Here is a 21,774-nt window from a genome sequence, read left to right on the forward strand (position 1 = left end):
CCCCCCGACACCCCTCCCCTCCCCCCGACACCCCTCCCCTCCCCCCGACACCCCTCCCCTCCCCCCGACACCCCTCCCCTCCCCCCGACACCCCTCCCTCCCCCCGACACCCCTCCCCTCCCCCCGACACCCCTCCCCTCCCCCCGACACCCCTCCCCTCCCCCCGACACCCCTCCCCTCCCCCCGACACCCCTCCCCTCCCCCCGACACCCCTCCCCTCCCCCCGACACCCCTCCCCTCCCCCCGACACCCCTCCCCTCCCCCCGACACCCCTCCCCTCCCCCCGACACCCCTCCCCCCGACACCCCTCCCCTCCCCCCGACACATGACCCAAACGTCCTTCTCTTTCCCCCCCCTCCATCCCAAACGTCCTCCCGTCCAGGAACAGGTCCTTTGGCCCGCAAAGCCTGTGCCGATCACGGGTCCTATCTCCTTCTATACCCCATCTGTTCATGTGTCTACCCAGATAAGTCTTAAATGTCGCTAACATTTTTGCCTCAACCACCTCACTTGGCAGTGCATTCCAGGCCACCACCATCCTCTTAAAAAACGTCCCCTGCACATCTCCACTGGTAAACATTTTCTGTACTCTCCAAAGCCTCCATCCTTCTGGCAGTGCGGTGACCAGAATTGGACTTAGTATTCCAAATGTGACTTCACCAACGTTCTATATAACTAACATAATTTGTGAGCTTTTATACTCGCTACCCCGTCCTATGAAGGCAAGCATGCCGTATGCTTTCTTTACCACCATTTCCACCTGTGCTGCCACTTTTAAGGATCTGTGGACCTGCACGCCCAGATCTCTCTGTGTCTCTGCTCCTGGTGGTTCTGCCATTTATTTTATAGCTCCCACCTGAATTGGATCTACCAAAATGCATCACCTCGCATTTGTCCGGGTTAAATTCCATTTATTAACATTAATATTTCATTCTGCTTGCAATAAATAACATCTAATTGGCCTTCCTAATCATTTGCTGTCCCTGCATACCAACTTTGTGAGTCATCTGCACTGACCGACCGAGATCCCTCTGGACCATCTTGTTCCACAGCCTCTCGTGTCACTGAAATGATTTGCTGCTGTTCTTTTCTCCCTGCCAGAGTAAGCAAGTTCACATTGTCTCAGTCCAGCTGCCATATTTTTGCCCACCCGAATAACCTGGCGATATTCCTTTGCAGGCTCTCCATTTCCTCCTGACAACTTGCTTTCCTGCCTCTCTCGGTATTACCAGCAAATATTAGCGATCGTACATTCGGTGCCTTCATCTGAATCCTTGATGCAAATATACTGGTGTTCTCTACTGTCAGAGGTGCTGTGCCTCGGGTGAACAGGAGTTCTGTCTGCTGTCCTGGACAATTCCACAACCAGCAATGCTAAAACGTTATCTTGTTGCTATCTGTGGGATCTTGATGAGTGTAAATTTGGCAAACGCCCCATGCTGCATCAATTGAGCAGTTCATGAAATACTTCATATCTGATCCATAACACACACGATGAAGCCAAGATAGATAAAGTGTGACTTTGCCACTCGGAGGGTCCTGTGGGTGGGATTTCAGGGTACTTGTTGCCTGTGGAATTCATATCCTGATTACAAACAATATCTGAGAGAGAAATAGGCCAGGGAAGCAATTGAAGCTGTAAATATAACCAGAAGAGGATTGGGACTCTGGTCGAATACAAGTGGCTACAGCTTGATCCCTGCTTGCTGTGTAGGAGTTAACTCCAGTTCCTGTTCTTCAGCTAGGTTCCTGTTCTCTATTTTGCATCTTTTGTTTCTGCAGACAAGAAACGGTTAATCGGCAAGTTTGAAGCTGCAATTGCAGAACCTGACCGTGCTCAGCTTTGTCACGGGAACCCAACTTGTTCCCTTATTTGATTTCAATAATCTCAATCATTGTGGTTTTATTTTTTAAAGATTAAAAGCAAATAACAGCAAATCAGACAACTGAGCTGCGAGCCTAATGAATGCACTTCGAGGGTGCGGTTCTCTCACCATCCAGGACAAAGCAGTCCTGCTTGATTGGCACTATATCCACAAACATTCACTCCCTCCGCCACTGACACACAGTAGCAGCTGTGTGTAACATCTACAAGATGCACTGCAGCAACTCAGCAAGGCTCCTTAGACAGCAAGACTCCTTCCAAACCCGTGACCTCTGCCATCTAGAAGTACAAGGGCAGCAGAAACCTGGGAACCCCACCACCTGGGATTTCCCCTCCAAGTCACTCACCACCCTGACTTGGCAATATATCGAAAGAAAAAATCTTGGAAATATATTGTCGTTCCTTCACTGTTGTTGGGTCTAAATCCTTGAAGTCCCTCCCTAACTGCACTGCACAGGGACTGCAGCGGTTCAAGATCTCAAGGGCAATTGGGGATGGGCAACCAGTATGGCCTAACCAGCAACGGCCACATCCCATAAATGATTTTTTTAAAGTGAGGGAGGGGCCCCACATTTGGAGGAGGAGGGACCTCCTCATGAAGTATTTGCATGTTTTGTTTCTGCAGACAAGAAACGGTTAATCGGCAAGTTTGAAGCTGCAATTGCAGAACCTGACCGTGCTCAGCTTGGGAGGGGAGGAGGGGGGTGCCTGAATTTTGAGGGAGAGTGAAGGAGGGGTGGATTCCCAATGCTCTGGTGTGTATTTGAGGCAGGCGCAATGGCTCTAAGTTTCAACACCGGGGGGGAGGAAGTGCGTTTCGGTACAGGGAATCTAGATGATGCAGGAGAGTGACACAGACTCAGTTGTGTTAATCCTGTGTGAAAATTTGCATTGATAATAATGCCTCACGGTGGAAATGTATCATCGCTGCAGGTTGTGAAGAGAATCACGTCATGTAAGCAGGTGCACATGGCAAGGCCCCACAATGCAATGGAAGACTCGTTTATGTACTTTTGACGTGTTGTTTGAGGGAGTGACATTGACCAGGACGTTGAGATCACCCCTTCTTTCAAATAATGCCACACTTCCCGTAACAGCCTCCCCGAACAGGCGCCGGAATGTGGCGGCTAGGGGCTTTTCACAGTAACTTCATTTGAAGCCTACTTGTGACAATAAGCGATTTTCATTTCACTTCAAAAACTCCTAAATCGATGAGCAAGACGACAAAGAGGCAGCGAGAAGTGGGGTGTGGAGGAAAGAAAGGGGTAAATTGCCTCCCTGGTCCTGATATCGCTGCCCAATGTCCCAAAACACTTTTTATTCTACTCCTGATCATTCTATCTGTGTGTGTTATATTAAATAAGGAGAGTACAGTATTGAGCGGCATGGTGACGCAGTGGTAGCACTATTGCCTCAGTGCCAAAGGCCCGGGTTCGATCCCGGCCCCGGGGCACTATCCATGTGGAGTTTGCCCCCCCTCTTTTCACCCCACCCACCCAACCCAAAAATATGCAGGGTATGTGGATTGGACACACTAAATTGCCCCTTTATTGGAAAAAATTTTTTTAAAGGAAAGTACAGTATTGACATTTATTCCTAATGGCACAGCAGGTATTGACACAGTCAGGTATTTTACCCACCCATCTGCGCACTCACTGATTGGAGCTGTGGTGAGTTGTCTGAATGAGAGTCCTGTTTGAACTAATCCTTTCTTTCTTTACAGCAACAAACCTGATACAGTGGAAGTCACTTTTGCAGGTAAGGATTGGCCTCTGGTGTTTCACTGCTAACAGAGACATGGGACTTTGTACCCTGGGGCTGATACGAGGCTGACCGTTCTGTGAATGAGGATCCTGGCGTAGCTTCACCATGGGTTGCTCCTGTCTTGCCATCATAGAGTCATTTTGACAGAGAAGGGGGCTCTTCAATCCCTGCCGGCTCTGCCGCGCAGTCAATCCCATTTCCCCACTCTATCCCCGGAGCCCTGCCAGTTTATTCCCTCGGGTATCCATCCAGTTTCTTTCAAAATCATTAATCACCATCTCATCACCAGCCTTGAGAACAGCGAGCTCCCCGTCCGTCATTAGCACTCGCTGCATAATAAATTTCTTCCTCGTATCTGCCCCCTGAAGCAAACTTTTGTAGTTGGTCTGCTTCAATGTGTGAAGCCCAAGATCCCATATGTTTTGCTAATTATTGTCGATATGTGCTGTAGCTGTGTCCGATTCCCAGCTCAGAAAAAGGCTGTGTCAGATTTGAGCGGGTGTGCACGCAGACTGGTTTGGTTTCTGCTCTGGGCTGTATGCAGAGGGCAGAGACCAGAACAGTACATAGAACATAGAACAATACAGCGCAGTACAGGCCCTTCGGCCCACGATGTTGCACCGAAACAAAAGCCATCCAACCTACACTATGCCATTATCATCCATATGTTTATCCAATAAACTTTTAAATGCCCTCAATGTTGGCGAGTTCACCACTGTAGCAGGTAGGGCATTCCACGGCCTCACTACTCTTTGCGTAAAGAACCTACCTCTGACCTCTGTCCTATATCTATTACCCCTCAGTTTAAAGTTATGTCCCCTCGTGCCAGCCATATCCATCCGCGGGCGAAGGCTCTCACTGTCCACCCTATCCAACCCCCTGATCATTTTGTATGCCTCTATTAAGTCTCCTCTTAACCTTCTTCTCTCCAACGAAAACAACCTCAAGTCCATCAGCCTTTCCTCATAAGATTTTCCCTCCATACCAGGCAACATCCTGGTAAATCTCCTCTGCACCCGCTCCAAAGCCTCCACGTCCTTCCTATAATGCGGTGACCAGAACTGTACGCAATACTCCAAATGCGGCCGTACCAGAGTTCTGTACAGCTGCAACATGACCTCCCGACTCCGGAACTCAATCCCTCTACCAATAAAGGCCAACACTCCATAGGCCTTCTTCACAACCCTATCAACCTGGGTGGCAACTTTCAGGGATCTATGTACATGGACACCTAGATCCCTCTGCTCATCCACACTTTCAAGAACTTTACCATTAGCCAAATATTCCACATTCCTGTTATTCCTTCCAAAGTGAATCACCTCACACTTCTCTACATTAAACTCCATTTGCCACCTCTCGGCCCAGCGCTGCAGCTTATCTATATCCCTCTGTAACCTGCTACATCCTTCCACACTATCGACAACACCACCGACTTTAGTATCGTCTGCAAATTTACTCACCCACCCTTCTGCGCCTTCCTCTAGGTCATTGATAAAAATGACAAACAGCAACGGCCCCAGAACAGATCCTTGTGGTACTCCACTTGTGACTGTACTCCATTCTGAACATTTCCCATCAACCACCACCCTCTGTCTTCTTTCAGCTAGCCAATTTCTGATCCACATCTCTAAATCACCCTCAATCCCCAGCCTCCGTATTTTTTGCAATAGCCTACCGTGGGGAACCTTATCAAACGCTTTGCTGAAATCCATATACACCACATCAACTGCTCTACCCTCGTCTACCTGTTCAGTCACCTTCTCAAAGACCTCAATAAGGTTTGTGAGGCATGACCTACCCTTCACAAAGCCATGCTGACTATCCCTGATCATATTATTCCTATCTAGATGATTATAAATCTTGTCTCTTATAATCCCCTCCAAGACTTTACCCACTACAGACGTGAGGCTCACCGGCCTATAGTTGCCGGGGTTGTCTCTGCTCCCCTTTTTGAACAAAGGGACCACATTTGCTGTCCTCCAGTCCTCTGGCACTATTCCTGTAGCCAATGATGACATAAAAATCAAAGCCAAAGGTCCAGCAATCTCTTCCCTGGCCTCCCATAGAATCCTAGGATAAATCCCATCAGGTCCCGGGGACTTATCTATTTTCAGCCTGTCCAGAATTGCCAACACCTCTTCCCTACGTACCTCAATGCCATCTATTCTATTAGCCTGGGGCTCAGCATTCTCCTCCACAACATTATCTTTTTCCTGAGTGAATACTGACGAAAAATATTCATTTAGTATCTCGCCTATCTCTTCAGACTCCACACACAATTTCCCATCCCTGTCCTTGACTGGTCCTACTCTTTCCCTAGTCATTCGCTTATTCCTGACATACCTATAGAAAGCTTTTGGGTTTTCCTTGATCCTTCCTGCCAAATACTTCTCATGTCCCCTCCTTGCTCGTCTTAGCTCTCTCTTTAGATCCTTCCTCGCTACCTTGTAACTATCCATCGCCCCAACCGAAACTTCACACTTCATCTTCACATAGGCCTCCTTCTTCCTCTTAACAAGAGATTCCACTTCCTTGGTAAACCACGGTTCCCTCGCTCAACGCCTTCCTCCCTGTCTGACCGGTACATACTTATCAAGAACACGCAGTAGCTGATCCTTGAACAAGCTCCACTTATCCAGTGTGCCCAACACTTGCAGCCTACTTCTCCACCTTATCCCCCCCAAGTCACGTCTAATGGCATCATAATTGCCCTTCCCCCAGCTATAACTCTTGCCCTGCGGTGTATACTTATCCCTTTCCATCATTAACGTAAACGTCACCGAATTGTGGTCACTGTCCCCAAAGTGCTCTCCTACCTCCAAATCCAACACCTGGCCTGGTTCATTACCCAAAACCAAATCCAACGTGGCCTCGCCTCTTGTTGGCCTGTCAACATATTGTTTCAGGAAACCCTCCTGCACACACTGTACAAAAAACGACCCATCTATTGTACTCGAACTATATCTTTTCCAGTCAATATTTGGAAAGTTAAAATCTCCCATAATAACTACCCTGTTACTTTCGCTCATATCCAGAATCATCTTCGCCATCCTTTCCTCTACATCCCTAGAACTATTAGGAGGCCTATAAAAAACTCCCAACAGGGTGACCTCTCCTTTCCTGTTTCCAACTTCAGCCCATACTACCTCGAAAGAAGAGTCCCCATCTAGCATCCTCTCCGCCACCGTAATACTGCTCTTGACTAGCAGCGCCACACCTCCCCCTCTTTTGCCTCCTTCTCTGAGCTTGCTAAAACACCTAAACCCCGGAATCTGCAACATCCATTCCTGTCCCTGCTCTATCCATATCTCCGAAATGGCCACAACATCGAAGTCCCAGGTACCAACCCACGCTGCCAGTTCCCCTACCTTGTTTCGTATACTCCTGGCATTGAAGTAGACACACTTCAAACCACCTACCTGAACACTGGCCCCCTCCTGCGATGTCAAATCTGTGCTCCTGACCTCTATACTCTCATTCTCCCTTACCCTAAAACTACAATTCAGGTTCCCATGCCCCTGCTGCATTAGTTTAAACCCCCCCAAAGAGCACTAACAAATCTCCCCCCCAGGATATTTGTGCCCCTCAGGTTCAGATGTAGACCATCCTGTCTGTAGAGGTCCCACCTTCCCCAGAAAGAGCCCCAGTTATCCAAAAATCTGAATCCCTCCCGCCTGCACCATCCCTGTAGCCACGTGTTTAAATGCTCTCTCTCCTTATTCCTCATCTCACTATCACGTGGCACGGGCAACAACCCAGAGATAACAACTCTGTTTGTTCTAGTTCTGAGCTTCCATCCTAGCTCCCTGAAAGCCTGCCTGACATCCTTGTCCCCTTTCCTACCTATGTCGTTGGTGCCAATGTGGACCACGACTTGGGGCTGCTCCCCCTCCCCCCTAAGGACCCGGAAAACACGATCCGAGACATCACGTACCCTTGCACCTGGGAGGCAACATACCAAACGTGAGTCTCTCACGCTCCCACAAAATCTCCTATCTGTGCCCCTGACTATAGAGTCCCCAATTACTAATGCTCTGCTCCTCTCCCCCCTTCCCTTCTGAGCAACAGGGACAGACTCCGTGCCAGAGGCCCGTACCCCATGGCTTACCCCTGGTAAGTCCCCCCCCCCACAAGTATCCAAAGCGGTATACTTGTTTCTCAGGGGTACGACCGCAGGGGATCCCTGCACTGACTGTTTTTTCCCAGTCCCTCTTACAGTTACCCACCTATCTCCAATCTTTGGTGTAACTAATTCCCTGAAGCTGCTATCTATGACACCTTCTGCCTCCCGAATGATCCGAAGTTCTTCCAACTCCAGCTCCAGTTCCCTAACTCGGTCTTGGAGGAGCTGGAGATGGCAGCACTTCCTGCAGGTAAAATCAGCAGGGACACTAACTGCATCCCTCACCTCAAACATCCTGCAGGAGGAACATTGTACTCCCTTCCCTGCCATTCCTCTAACTTTCTACCAAGATCTGGCTAAAAAATAATAATAATATAATAAAATATGGTACTTACCTCAGACCAATGGGTTTTATTATTAGGTTAGAGGAGGAGGGCGGGTGGGAGACACTACACGTGTAGTGTCTCGGGTTTCCTCTCCACCAGAATTTATTGGGGAGGGTCTTCCCAGACGTCCGCGGGTCGACTTCCTGTTCCCGCCTAAAAAACTAATTTAAAATAAAAATTAAAAAAAAAAATTCTCAGCTCCTGCTGAAATTGACTAACCAGCCAGCTGTTCTCACGCCGCCGAAATCGACTGGCCTGCCCCTGCAAAGACAAGTGCTTTTAAAGGTTGACTTACCTCCCAGCAACCTCCTTCCACAATGCTCCCGCTGAAACTGACTCACCACTCACCAGCTGTTCTCCCGCCGAAATCGACTGGCCTGCCCCTGCAAAGACAAGTGCTTTTAAAGGTTGACTTACCTCCCAGCAACCTCCTTCCGCAATGCTCCCGCTGAAACTGACTCACCACTCACCAGCTGTTCTCACGCCGCCGAAATCGACTGGCCTGCCCCTGCAAAGACAAGTGCTTTTAAAGGTTGACTTACCTCCCAGCAACCTCCTTCCGCAATGCTCCCGCTGAAACTGACTCACCACTCACCAGCTGTTCTCCCGCCGAAATCGACTGGCCTGCCCCTGCAAAGACAAGTGCTTTTAAAGATTGACTTACCTCCCAGCAACCTCCTTCCGCAATGCTCCCGCTGAAACTGACTCACCACTCACCAGCTGTTCTCCCGCCGAAATCGACTGGCCTGCCCCTGCAAAGACAAGTGCTTTTAAAGGTTGACTTACCTCCCAGCAACCTCCTTCCGCAATGCTCCCGCTGAAACTGACTCACCACTCACCAGCTGTTCTCCCGCCGAAATCGACTGGCCTGCCCCTGCAAAGACAAGTGCTTTTAAAGGTTGACTTACCTCCCAGCAACCTCCTTCCGCAATGCTCCCGCTGAAACTGACTCACCACTCACCAGCTGTTCTCACGCCGCCGAAATCGACTGGCCTGCCCCTGCAAAGACAAGTGCTTTTAAAGGTTGAACCACCTCCCAGCAACCTCCTTCCGCAATGCTCCCGCTGAAACTGACTCACCACTCACCAGCTGTTCTCCCGCCGAAATCGACTGGCCTGCCCCTGCAAAGACAAGTGCTTTTAAAGGTTGACTTACCCCCAGCAACCTCCTTCCGCAATGCTCCCGCTGAAACTGACTCACCACTCACCAGCTGTTCTCACGCCGCCGAAATCGACTGGCCTGCCCCTGCAAAGACAAGTGCTTTTAAAGGTTGACTTACCTCCCAGCAACCTCCTTCCGCAATGCTCCCGCTGAAACTGACTCACCACTCACCAGCTGTTCTCACGCCGCCGAAATCGACTGGCCTGCCCCTGCAAAGACAAGTGCTTTTAAAGGTTGACTTACCTCCCAGCAACCTCCTTCCGCAATGCTCCCGCTGAAACTGACTCACCACTCACCAGCTGTTCTCCCGCCGAAATCGACTCAATTGTCTGAGCTCTCCAAACACTGGAAGACTAATCCAGTGCTTTGCCAGGAGCACAGGGCGAGGCATTTAGTTTGGCTATGATCTGTCTCCTGTGCCCTCAGATTAGAGTCATAAATACAGAAGAGGTGCTTTGGGCCATCGAGTTTGCACCAACAAAACTACACTATCCACTTTCCCGCCCATAGCCCTAAATGTTCTGACATTTCAACTGCTCATCCACACACTTTTTAAAGGTTGTTTCCAGAATAATGTGCAGATCAGTGGCACTGGGCCATCTCTCTTTCTCTCTCTCTCTCTCCTTCCCCCTCTCCTCCTCCTCCTCCTCTCCCCCCCCCCCCCCCCCCCCCCCCCCCCCCCCCCCCCCGCCCGCAGTTTGGGCAGCTGTGTAGGAAGGGATAGGATGTTGTTACAGACGGGCCGTGGTCTGGATCACTGAGGGACGGTCGGTTTTGACGTTTCATCACCGTTTCCTCTTTGCTTCAGATTTTGATGGGGTCCTTTATCACATTTCCAACCCAAATGGAGATAAGACCAAGGTGATGGTCAGCATTTCGCTGAAGTTCTACAAAGAGCTGCAGGATCATGGAGCAGATGAGGTGAGTGTAACCGGATGGGGGCATGAAAGCTATCACTCCAGTTATTAACAACTATAATAATGTAGTAATCTATTGTCACAAGTAGGCTTACATTAACACTGCAATGAAGTTACTGTGAAAAGCCCCTAGTCGCCACATTCCGGCGCCTGTTCGGTTACACTGCAGAAGAATCCAGAATGTCCAAATTACGCACGTCTTTCGGGACTTGAGAGGAAACCGGAGCACCCAGAGGAAACCCTCGCAGACACGGGGAGAATGTGCAGACTCCAAACTTGTATTCCTGCCGCACTTTTACAGGAGTAAACTATCCCGAGGAGCAGCCTTGTCAGAGAAAATTTGATACAATTGACGTGAGAAAATATTAGGTCAGGTGACCAACATCTTTAAGCAGTGTCTTAAAAGAGGGGAGAGAGAGGCGGCGAGGTTTAGGGAGGGAATCCCAGAGTTCAGCGTCCAGGCAGCTGAAGGCACAACTGTTAATAGTGGGGTGATAAATATCAGAGATGCTGTGGAAACCAGCTTTGGTGGAACACGGAGAACAATCGCTGAGGGTTGGAGATTGGGAGGGGCTTGGCCATGGTTGAGAATTTTGCTGGGGCGGTGCTTTTGGAACAGTTGATGTGATGAATTGTCCACCTCTCTCCCTGGGATTTCCAGAATTTCATCGGAGCAGGAATAGGCCATTCAGCCACTCGAGCCTGTCCCGACATTCAATGGGATTTGACCTAACTCCATATACCTGCCTTTGGTTCATATCCCTTAATACCTTTGCTGAACAAATATATCTCAGATTCAAAATTAGCAACTCCCCCTGTTTTTTATTGTTGTGACAATAGGAATCTCTCAAGATACTTGTCACGATGAATTATCTTTGGTAGGCAGTGAATGAGAGCAGGGAGAAGATGCAATTCTGCACCAGTAAAGCACCATACACAATGAGCTGAACGCTCTGTTACCCGGCTGTGTCTGTTTAGTTACACCCGTCTTTTTAGATTAATTTCTTTTCCGTTGACATTGGGATTACAGGGCATATATGAAGCAATAGGCAGGAGAAGCAGAGGGCAGATCAAGCAGTGATTTGGCGTGATCCTGTTTGAAAGGATGGATTGGATTTGTTTATTGTCACGTGTACCGAGGTGCAGTGAAAAGTATTTTTCTGCGAGCAGCTCAACAGGTCATTAAGTACATGGGAATAAAAGAAAATACATAATAGGGCAACACAAGGTACACAATGTAACTACATAAGCACTGGCATCGGATGAAGCATACAGGGTGTAGTGTTAATGAGGTCAGTCCATAAGAGGGTCGTTTAGGAGTCTGGTGACAGCGGGGAAGAAGCTGTTTTTGAGTCTGTTCGTGCGTATTCTTGGTGAAAGCAGAATGAATTCTGTCGATCAAAGGAAGTGGGACTGATTGGTCAGTTCTTTCAAAGAGCTAGCCCGGGTATAAATGGGCCACGTGGTCATCTCCCACAGTGATGTGTGGATATTGGAACCCACTTCCTGCGGATGACCTGTGGGATTGAATCAGGGGAACAAATTCATCCCAAAGAGCTATATATCGAATACAATATGCATAGTGAGGTAACTGTTTGGACAAAATGTTGAGTAGGTAACAGTGGGCGTGGGACAATCAGACAGGGTTCCAGAGAGGCAGGATTGATTGATATTGTGTGTCGGTAGGAACTAGCTCAATGACCTTTTCTCATTCTCGGTGAGGTGTCTGGATGAAAACTCAACCCAGCCTTAATTTCATAGAATCAGAATTTACAGTGTAGAGGCCATTCGGCCCATCGGGTCCACACCGGACCTTGGAAAGAACACCCTACCCAAGCCCACACCTCCACCCTATCCCCGTAACTCTACCTAACCTTTTGTTTGGACACTAAGGGCAATTTATCATGGCTAATCCACCTAACCTGCTCATCTCTGGACTGTGGGAGGAAACCGGAGCACCCGGAGGAAACCCACGCAGACACGGGGAGAACGTGCAGACTCCGCACAGACATGACCCAGCGGGGAATCGAACCCGGGACCCTGGAGCTGTGAAGCAACAGTGCTAACCACTGTGCTGCCCATTTGACCAAAGCACAGGGTTAATTTCCCTGTCCCTTTACACCCATGGTCACTGTCTGAATAGCAGCTTCAGTTCTCCTCCCCTGGCTCCACGCTCCGCCTGCTCAGTTGACCGTGGCAGGAGTATTTTGGATTGTCGGGGAAACCCTGACGGCTTTAGGGAAGGAATCCTGGCCAGACCCGTGGCAGTATGATTGACTTTTAACTGCCCTTGAAATTAATATAATAAAAATAATCTTTATTGTCACAAATAGGCTTACATTAACACTGCAATGAAGTTACTGTGAAAAGGCCCTAGTCGCCACATTCCGGCGCCTGTTCAGGTACACACGGAGAATTCAGAATGTCCAATTCACCTAACAAGCACTTCTTTCGGGATTTGTGGGAGGAAACCGCAGCACCCGGAGGAAACCCACGCAGACACGGGGAGAACGTGCAGACTCCACACAGACAGTAACCCAAGCCGGGAATCGAACCTGGGACCCTGGTGCTGTGAAGTGACGGTGCTAACCAAGTCATTGTTTAGCAAGTCCCCCTTGTATCAAAGTGCTGCCAGCAGTTTGAGAAAGAGGGCCGCCACCACCACCTCGGGGCAACGTGGGGCAATTAATAAATCCCTGTTTTATCAGTGAGGCCAATATCTGGAGAAGGTGTTTTTATTTTTAAATAAAGCTTTGGGATTGAGTTTGGCGCATTCCTCTTCTGTGCCACTCCATCGCCGCCACTTTGCCTGTATCAGGGGCTGGTTTAGCACACTGGGCTAAATCGCTGGCTTTTAAAGCAGGCCAGCAGCGCGGTTCAATTCCCGTACCAGCCTCCCCGAACAGGCGCCGGAATGTGGCGACTAGGGGCTTTTCACAGTAACTTCATTTGAAGCCTACTTGTGACAATAAGCGATTTTCATTTCATTTCACCAGAATGAGAAAACCGAACTGCAGGTACCCACACAATTAGAAGCTGAGTGAACACGTTATGCTGCAGGCAGGCTGTGTAAAGCCCAGCGTCGAGCCCCACTGCCGACGTTGCTCATTTTAACCCAGAGCTCCTTCCGTTCTGACTTCCTCTCAGTGGTTTCAATTTTCATTCAAGTACAGAGAAAGATGAAGTAATTAACTGACAATCGGGGGTGATCTGCAGAACACCCACGGTCATCCATTAGTGAGTAACAGGAATCATACAATTGTGATGGCTATTCGGCCCATCGGAAGCTGGATAGGAGCTCAACTGGTGAGTGGGTTAACGTGACAGTTTGAGGCTGCAATGGCACTGGAACTGCATGTCTGATTAATCGGCATCTGAAAGAGAGAGTCAGTATAACATCCTGTTCAGTTAGTTTCCAACAGCCCCTCGTACATACCCTTACCTCGGCCATTCATTAGGGGCTGGTTTAGCACAGTGGGCTAAACAGATGGCTTGTAATGCAGAACAAGGCAGCAGCGCGGGTTCAATTCCCGTACCAGCCTCCCCAAACAGGCACCGGAATGTGGCGGCTAGGGGCTTTTCACAGTAACTTAATTGAAGCCTACTTGTGACAATAGACAATTATTATTATTATCATTAGCCACTGATCTACCCCCTTCCTCACCCCCGTCCCTCCAGTTTAGAGGCCATTGCCCTGTAAGATGTTCTGAAATGCATATTCACTATTCAGGAATGCTGAATGATGTCCATTTACCCTGTTTTGATCTGAATCCAGCATATTTCACATTACTGTGTAGCTCAGGACTAATGATCATCTTACCCAGTACCAGTAAGACCCTCACTCCCATCCACCATCGAGGGTGGAATGTATGAAACTTTACAGGACGGCAGATTTCCTTCCCTAAAGGACATTAGTGAACCAGAGAGGTTCTGATGGCAATTGGAGATAGCTTTGTGTACTGATTTTTAATTCCAGATGTCCTGAATTGAATTTAAATTCCACCGACTGCCTTGGTGGGATTTAAACCGGTGTCCCCAGAGCTTGTTTTACTCAGCACCGGGTACTCCTGGGAGATGCTCGTCCAGAATGCTGACAGCCTCGTGGATTGTTACGTGCTGTCACAGGTCAGGCGCAGCTTAGTCTCTTCATTTGGAGTCAGTTTTAGTTAATATCTGACTCTGGGCTCTCTTTCCCCCCCCACCCCACCAAACACATCCCAACCCACCAGTAGCCAAACAGTCACTAGCAAGTGATCTGGTGCAGTGAAGGGTGGGGCTTTACCAGCAAGGTGTATATTGATGCAGGGATGGGTGCTGGGATCTGTACGCAGACTTGTGGATGCACAGCTAGCCATCACGTGTGGTTAGAATCAGCTCGCCTCTGAGCACAGCACACCCGGAAATGCCTTTTTATGGTATTTCACTCTGCTGTTTTTGACTGACAGGAAGTTCTGACTCAGTTTCTGAAGCAGCTTTTCCGTTGTGTCTCCCAGCTCAGTCTGCACTGCACTGAGCCCCCTCTAATCCGTCCTGTGTCAGCACAAAATTCAATCTCGAAGAACCTGTTTTAGGAAATCTATTTTCTGAATGAGTTTGCGAAAATGGTTTTGGTATCTTTCCCCACGTATAGGAGTGAGAACGAGTAAAACTCTACACTGTCCCCACTAAACACTCCCAGGACAGGTACAGCACGGGGTTGGATACAGAGTAAAGCTCCCTCTACACTGTCCCCATCAAACACTCCCAGGACAGGTACAGCACGGAATTAGATACAGAGTAAAGCTCCCTCTACACTGTCCCCATCAAACACTCCCAGGACAGGTACAGCACGGGGTTAGATACAGAGTAAAGCTCCCTCTACACTGTCCCCATCAAATACTCCCAGGACAGGTACAGCACAGGGTTAGATACAGAGTAAAGCTCCCTCGACACTGTCCCCATCAAACACCCCCAGGACAGGTACAGCACGGGGTTAGATACAGAGTAAATCTCCCTCTACACTGTCCCCATCAAACACTCCCAGGACAGGTACAGCACAAGGTTAGATACAGAGTAAAGCTCCCTCTACACTGTCCCCATCAAACACTCCCAGGACAGGTACAGCACAAGGTTAGATACAGAGTAAAGCTCCCTCTACACTGTCCCCATCAAACACTCCCAGGACAGGTACAGCACGGAATTAGATACAGAGTAAAGCTCCCTCTACACTGTCCCCATCAAACACTCCCAGGACAGGTACAGCACGGGGTTAGATACAGAGTAAAGCTCCCTCTACACTGTCCCCATCAAATACTCCCAGGACAGGTACAGCACAGGGTTAGATACAGAGTAAAGCTCCCTCGACACTGTCCCCATCAAACACCCCCAGGACAGGTACAGCACGGGGTTAGATACAGAGTAAATCTCCCTCTACACTGTCCCCATCAAACACTCCCAGGACAGGTACAGCACAAGGTTAGATACAGAGTAAAGCTCCCTCAACACTGTCCCCATCAAACACTCCCAGGACAGGTACAGCACGAGGTTAGATACAGAGTAAAGCTCCCTCGACACTGTCCCCATCAAACACTCCCAGGACAGGTACAGCACAAGGTTAGATACAGAGTAAAGCTCCCTCGACACTGTCCCCATCAAACACTCCCAGGACAGGTACAGCACGAGGTTAGATACAGAGTAAAGCTCCCTCGACACTGTCCCCATCAAACACTCCCAGGACTGGTACAGCACGGGGTTAGATACAGAGTAAAGCTCCCTCTACACTGCCCCCATCAAACACTCCCAGGACAGGTACAGCACTGGGTTAAATACAGAGTACATTCTGCACAGGCTTGTTCAACCTTTTTGCACAAGCAGCCATTGTTTCCTCACCCGAGGACGGGTTGCTGGGCAAATTTTGGACAAAGAAGGTTTAGCAACATTAATTTCAAAAGAAAAGTTGACGAATGAAGAAAAGAAACAACCTGCAATATCAAAGAAATGAATTGATCTATTTTTTTAAAAAGAGTAATTAATGACCATGAGTGTGAGAGACGGTGTGTCTGGCTCACTGGGAGGGGGTGAATCTGTTGGCGTATGGGGGTGAGGATGAGTGAGAACCCTGAGACTGCAAGTGAACCAGGCACACACTTTTCACATGCAGTCTCTCCCGCAAACACGCTCTTGTGCATACATAGACACTCTCCCTCTCCTGCACCCGTGTGCACGCAGGCCTGTTATGCTCACACCCGCCACCTGTGTATCTCTCTCCCCTGTGTGTGTCTCATCCTCCTGCCCACCCCCGATCCAGCAGCTGTCTGTCCATTCCCCCCCACCTCCTGGGCCCAGAAACCTCTTTCCCCATCCCACACTTGGTGTGGTTGCCTGTTCCAATCACAGGCCGGTACTGATGGGCTGACTGTGATTGGGAGAGTGGCTCTTTGGAGAATCTTCCATTCCATTTTGAAAACTGGCTCCGTTGGCCAGGGTGTGGGCGGGTGGCGGGCTGGGAACTGGGCAAGTCTGCCGTACACTGTTCTGTCAAACACAGTGAGGACGGGTACAATGCTGGATACAGTAAAGAGCCTCCGGGCCTTTGCCTGAAATCATGTGTTGGAACTTGGAGGGGGGGGGGGGCGGATAAAAGATGTGTTGTGACAAGTTCATTTTTTTGTTTGTGTACTTAGCTGAGCCTCCCTCAATGGGGGGGCTATGTTTCTCGACTCCAGACTAGCAGCGATGTGGCCGACTCTTGGATTAGATTAGAGAGATTGATGGGGTAACCTTCTGTTAACGAGTTGCTGTGCTCTGTTCTTCCAGTTACTGAAGAGAGTTTATGGCTCCTACCTCGTGGCTCCTGAAGAAGGTAAAATATTTCTTTAATGTTTCAAATAAATGATCAATCTGCACGGACTGAGATATTTTCACTTCATTGTGTTTGTTTCTGTAAACCTGCGATTTCTGAGAGGTAATCAGCCAGGGTTCCTGCTCCTGGTCACATCCAGTTATCACTGGGTTAGAGAGAGGGGTAATCAGCCAGGGTTCCGGCTCCTGATCACTGTCCAGTGATCACTGGGTTAGAGAGAGAGTGGAAATCAGCCAGGGTTCCTGCTCCTGATCACTGTCCAGTGATCACTGGGTTAGAGAGAGGGGTAATCAGCCAGGGTTCCTGCTCCTGGTCACATCCAGTGATCACTGGGTTAGAGAGAGGGGTAATCAGCCAGGGTTCCTGCTCCTGATCACTGTCCAGTGATCCCTGGGTTGGAGAGAGAGGGGAAATCAGCCAGGGTTCCTGCTCCTGATCACTGTCCAGTGATTACTGGGTTAGAGAGAGGGGGGAAATCAGCCAGGGTTCCTGCTCCTGATCACTGTCCAGTGATCCCTGGGTTAGAGAGAGAGAGAGGAAATCAGCCAGGGTTCCTGCTCCTGATCACTGTCCAGTGATCCCTGGATTAGAGAGAGAGAGAGAGAGAGAGGAGAAATCAGCCAGGGTTCCTGCTCCTGATCACTGTCCAGTGATCCCTGGATTAGAGAGAGAGAGGGGAAATCAGCCAGGGTTCCTGCTCCTGATCACTGTCCAGTGATCACTGGGTTAGAGAGAGAGGGAGAGGAAATCAGCCAGGGTTCCTGCTCCTGATCACTGTCCAGTGATCACTGGGTTAGAGAGAGAGGGGAAATCAGCCAGTGTCCTGCTCCTGATCACTGTCCAGTAATCCCTGGGTTAGAGAGAGAGAGAGAGAGGGAGAGGAAATCAGCCAGGGTTCCTGCTCCTGATCACTGTCCAATGATCCCTGGGTTAGAGAGAGAGAGAGGGGAAATCAGCCAGGGTTCCTGCTCCTGATCACTGTCCAATGATCCCTGGGTTAGAGAGAGAGGGGAAATCAGCCAGCGTTCCTGCTCCTGATCACTGTCCAGTGATCCCTGGGTTAGAGAGAGAGGGGAAATCAGCCAGTGTCCTGCTCCTGATCACTGTCCAGTAATCCCTGGGTTAGAGAGAGAGAGAGAGAGGGAGAGGAAATCAGCCAGGGTTCCTGCTCCTGATCACTGTCCAATGATCCCTGGGTTAGAGAGAGAGAGAGGGGAAATCAGCCAGGGTTCCTGCTCCTGATCACTGTCCAGTGATCACTGGGTTAGAGAGAGAGGGGAAATCAGCCAGGGTTCCTGCTCCTGATCACTGTCCAGTGATCCCTGGGTTAGAGAGAGAGGGGAAATCAGCCAGTGTCCTGCTCCTGATCACTGTCCAGTAATCCCTGGGTTAGAGAGAGAGAGAGAGAGAGAGAGGGAGAGGAAATCAGCCAGGGTTCCTGCTCCTGATCACTGTCCAATGATCCCTGGGTTAGAGAGAGAGAGAGAGGGGAAATCAGCCAGGGTTCCTGCTCCTGATCACTGTCCAGTGATCCCTGGGTTAGAGAGAGAGGGGAAATCAGCCAGGGTTCCTGCTCCTATAGAACATAGAACAATACAGCGCAGTACAGGCCCTTCGGCCCACGATGTTGCACCGAAACAAACGCCATCTAACCTACACTATGCCATTATCATCCATATGTTTATCCAATAAACTTTTAAATGCCCTCAATGTTGGCGAGTTCACTACTGTAGCAGGTAGGGCATTCCACGGCCTCACTACTCTTTGCGTAAAGAACCTACCTCTGACCTCTGTCCTATATCTATTATGTGGAGATGCCGGCATTGGACTGGGGTGAGCACAGTACGAAGTCTTACAACACCAGGTTAAAGTCCAGCAGGTTTGTTTCGATGTCACTAGCTTTCGGAGCGCTGCTCCTTCCTCAGGTGAATGAAGAGGTCTGTTCCAGAAACACATATATAGACAAATTCAAAGATGCCAAACAATGCTTGGAATGCGAGCATTAGCAGGTGATTAAATCTTTACAGATCCAGAGATGGGGTAACCCCAGGTTAAAGAGGTGTGAATTGTACCAAGCCAGGACAGTTGGTAGGATTTCGCAGGCCAGATGGTGGGGGATGAATGTAATGCGACATGAATCCCAGGTCCCGGTTGAGGCTGCACTCGTGTGCGGAACTTGGCTATAAGTTTCTGCTCGGCGATTCTGCGTTGTCGCGCGTCCTGAAGGCCGCCTTGGAGAACGCTTACCCGGAGATCAGAGGCTGAATGCCCTTGACTGCTGAAGTGTTCCCCGACTGGGGGAATCGTTTGGACCCACGGCGAAGAATCACTGAAACGACTACACGATGACATTAATAAGTTCCATCCAACCATCAGACTCACCATGGACAACTCTCCAAAATCAGTTGCATTCTTGGACACACTCGTCTCCATCAAGGACGGTCACCTCAGCACTTCGCTTTACCGCAAACCTACGGATAACCTCATGATGCTCCACTTCTCCAGCTTCCACCCTAAACACATTAAAGAAGCCATCCCCTATGGACAAGCGCTCCGTATACACAGGATCTGCTCAGACGAGGAGGAGCGTAACAGACATCTACAGACGTTGACAGATGCCCTCGTATGAACGGGATATGGCACTCGACTCATCGATCGACAGTTCCAACGCGCCACAGCGAAAAACCGGACCGACCTCCTCAGAAGACAAACATGGGACACAACCGACAGAATACCCTTCGTCGTCCAGTATTTCCCCGGAGCGGAGAAACTACGTCATCTTCTTCACAGCCTTCAACACGTCATTGATGACGATGAACATCTCGCCAAGGTCATCCCCACACCCCCACTACTTGCCTTCAAACAACCGCGCAACCTCAAACGAACCATTGTTTGCAGCAAACTACCCAGTCTTCAGAACAGTGACCACGACACCACACAACCCTGCCATGGTAATCTCTGCAAGACGTGCCAGATCATCGACATGGATACCACTATTACACGTGAGAACACCACCCACCAGGTACGCGGTACATACTCGTGCGACTTGGCCAACGTTGTCTACCTCATACGCTACAGGAAAGGATGTCCCGAAGCGTGGTACATTGGCGAGACCATGCAGACGCTGCGACGACGGATGAACGGACATCGCGCAACAATCACCAGGCAGGAATGTTCCCTTCCAGTCGGGGAACACTTCAGCAGTCAAGGGCATTCAGCCTCTGATCTCCGGGTAAGCGTTCTCCAAGGCGGCCTTCAGGACGCGCGACAACGCAGAATCGCCGAGCAGAAACTTATAGCCAAGTTCCGCACACATGAGTGCGGCCTCAACCGGGACCTGGGATTCATGTCGCATTACATTCATCCCCCACCATCTGGCCTGCGAAATCCTACCAACTGTCCTGGCTTGAGACAATTCACACCTCTTTAACCTGGGGTTACCCCATCTCTGGATCTGTAAAGATTTAATCACCTGCTAATGGTCACATTCCAAGCATTGTTTGGCATCTTTGAATTTGTCTATATATGTGTTTCTGGAACAGACCTCTTCATTCACCTGAGGAAGGAGCAGCGCTCCGAAAGCTAGTGACATCGAAACAAACCTGTTGGACTTTAACCTGGTGTTGTAAGACTTCGTACTATATCTATTACCCCTCAGTTTAAAGTTATGTCCCCTCGTGCCAGCCATTTCCATCCGCGGGAGAAGGCTCTCACTGTCCACCCTATCCAACCCCCTGATCATTTTGTATGCCTCTATTAAGTCTCCTCTTGACCTTCTTCTCTCCAACGAAAACAACCTCAAGTCCATCAGCCTTTCCTCATAAGATTTTCCCTCCATACCAGGCAACATCCTGGTAAATCTCCTCTGCACCCGCTCCAAAGCCTCCACGTCCTTCCTATATTGCGGTGACCAGAACTGTACGCAATACTCCAAATGCGGCCGTACCAGAGTTCTGTACAGCTGCAACATGACCTCCCGACTCCGGAACTCAATCCCTCTACCAATAAAGGCCAACACTCCATAGGCCTTCTTCACAACCCTATCAACCTGGGTGGCAACTTTCAGGGATCTATGTACATGGACACCTAGATCCCTCTGCTCATCCACACTTTCAAGAACTTTACCATTAGCCAAATCTGATCACTGTCCAGTGATCCCTGGGTTAGAGAGGGTAAATCAAACAGCGGTCCTGCTCCTGATCACTGGGTTAGAGAGAGAGGAAACCTGCTTTTTTCATTTGTTCGTGGGGTGTGGGTGTCGCTGGATCAGCATTTGTTGCCCATCCCTGGGGGCATTTAAGAGTCGGCCACATCGCTGTTGGTCTGGAGTCACATGTAGGCCAGACCGGGTAAGGACGGCAGATTTCCTTCCCTAAAGGACATTAGTGAACCAGATGGGTTTTTATGACAATCGACAATGATTTCATGGTCATCATTAGACTTTTAATTCCAGATTTTTATTGAACTCAGATTTCACCATCTGCCTCAGTGGGATTCGAAGCTGGGTCCCCAGAGCATTGACCTGGGTGGAACATAGAAGATACAGTGCAAAGGAGGCATTCGGCCCGTCGAGTCTGCGCTAACCCACTTAAGCCCTCACTTCGACCCTATCCCCGTAACACAATAACCCCTCCTAACATTTTTGGTCACGAAGGGCAATTTAGCATGGCCAATCCACCTAGCCTGCACGTCTTTGG

General features: G+C 49.5%; 1 protein-coding gene across 1 annotated transcript in view; it reads left to right on the plus strand.

Annotated features, from left to right (window-relative positions):
• The window catches only part of arpc2 (actin related protein 2/3 complex, subunit 2), a 64,926-nt gene that overhangs the window by 3,061 nt on the left and 40,091 nt on the right, over window positions 1-21,774 (plus strand). Inside the window, exons 2-4 of the mRNA XM_072468637.1 lie at window positions 3,609-3,643; window positions 10,128-10,240; window positions 17,032-17,077. Of these exons, the coding sequence (XP_072324738.1) occupies window positions 3,609-3,643; window positions 10,128-10,240; window positions 17,032-17,077 (194 nt within the window). The remainder of the gene's footprint in view (window positions 1-3,608; window positions 3,644-10,127; window positions 10,241-17,031; window positions 17,078-21,774) is intronic.

The sequence above is a fragment of the Scyliorhinus torazame genome, chromosome 2 (assembly GCF_047496885.1).
Source record: "Scyliorhinus torazame isolate Kashiwa2021f chromosome 2, sScyTor2.1, whole genome shotgun sequence".
In the NCBI taxonomy this organism is placed as follows: Eukaryota; Metazoa; Chordata; class Chondrichthyes; order Carcharhiniformes; family Scyliorhinidae; genus Scyliorhinus; species Scyliorhinus torazame.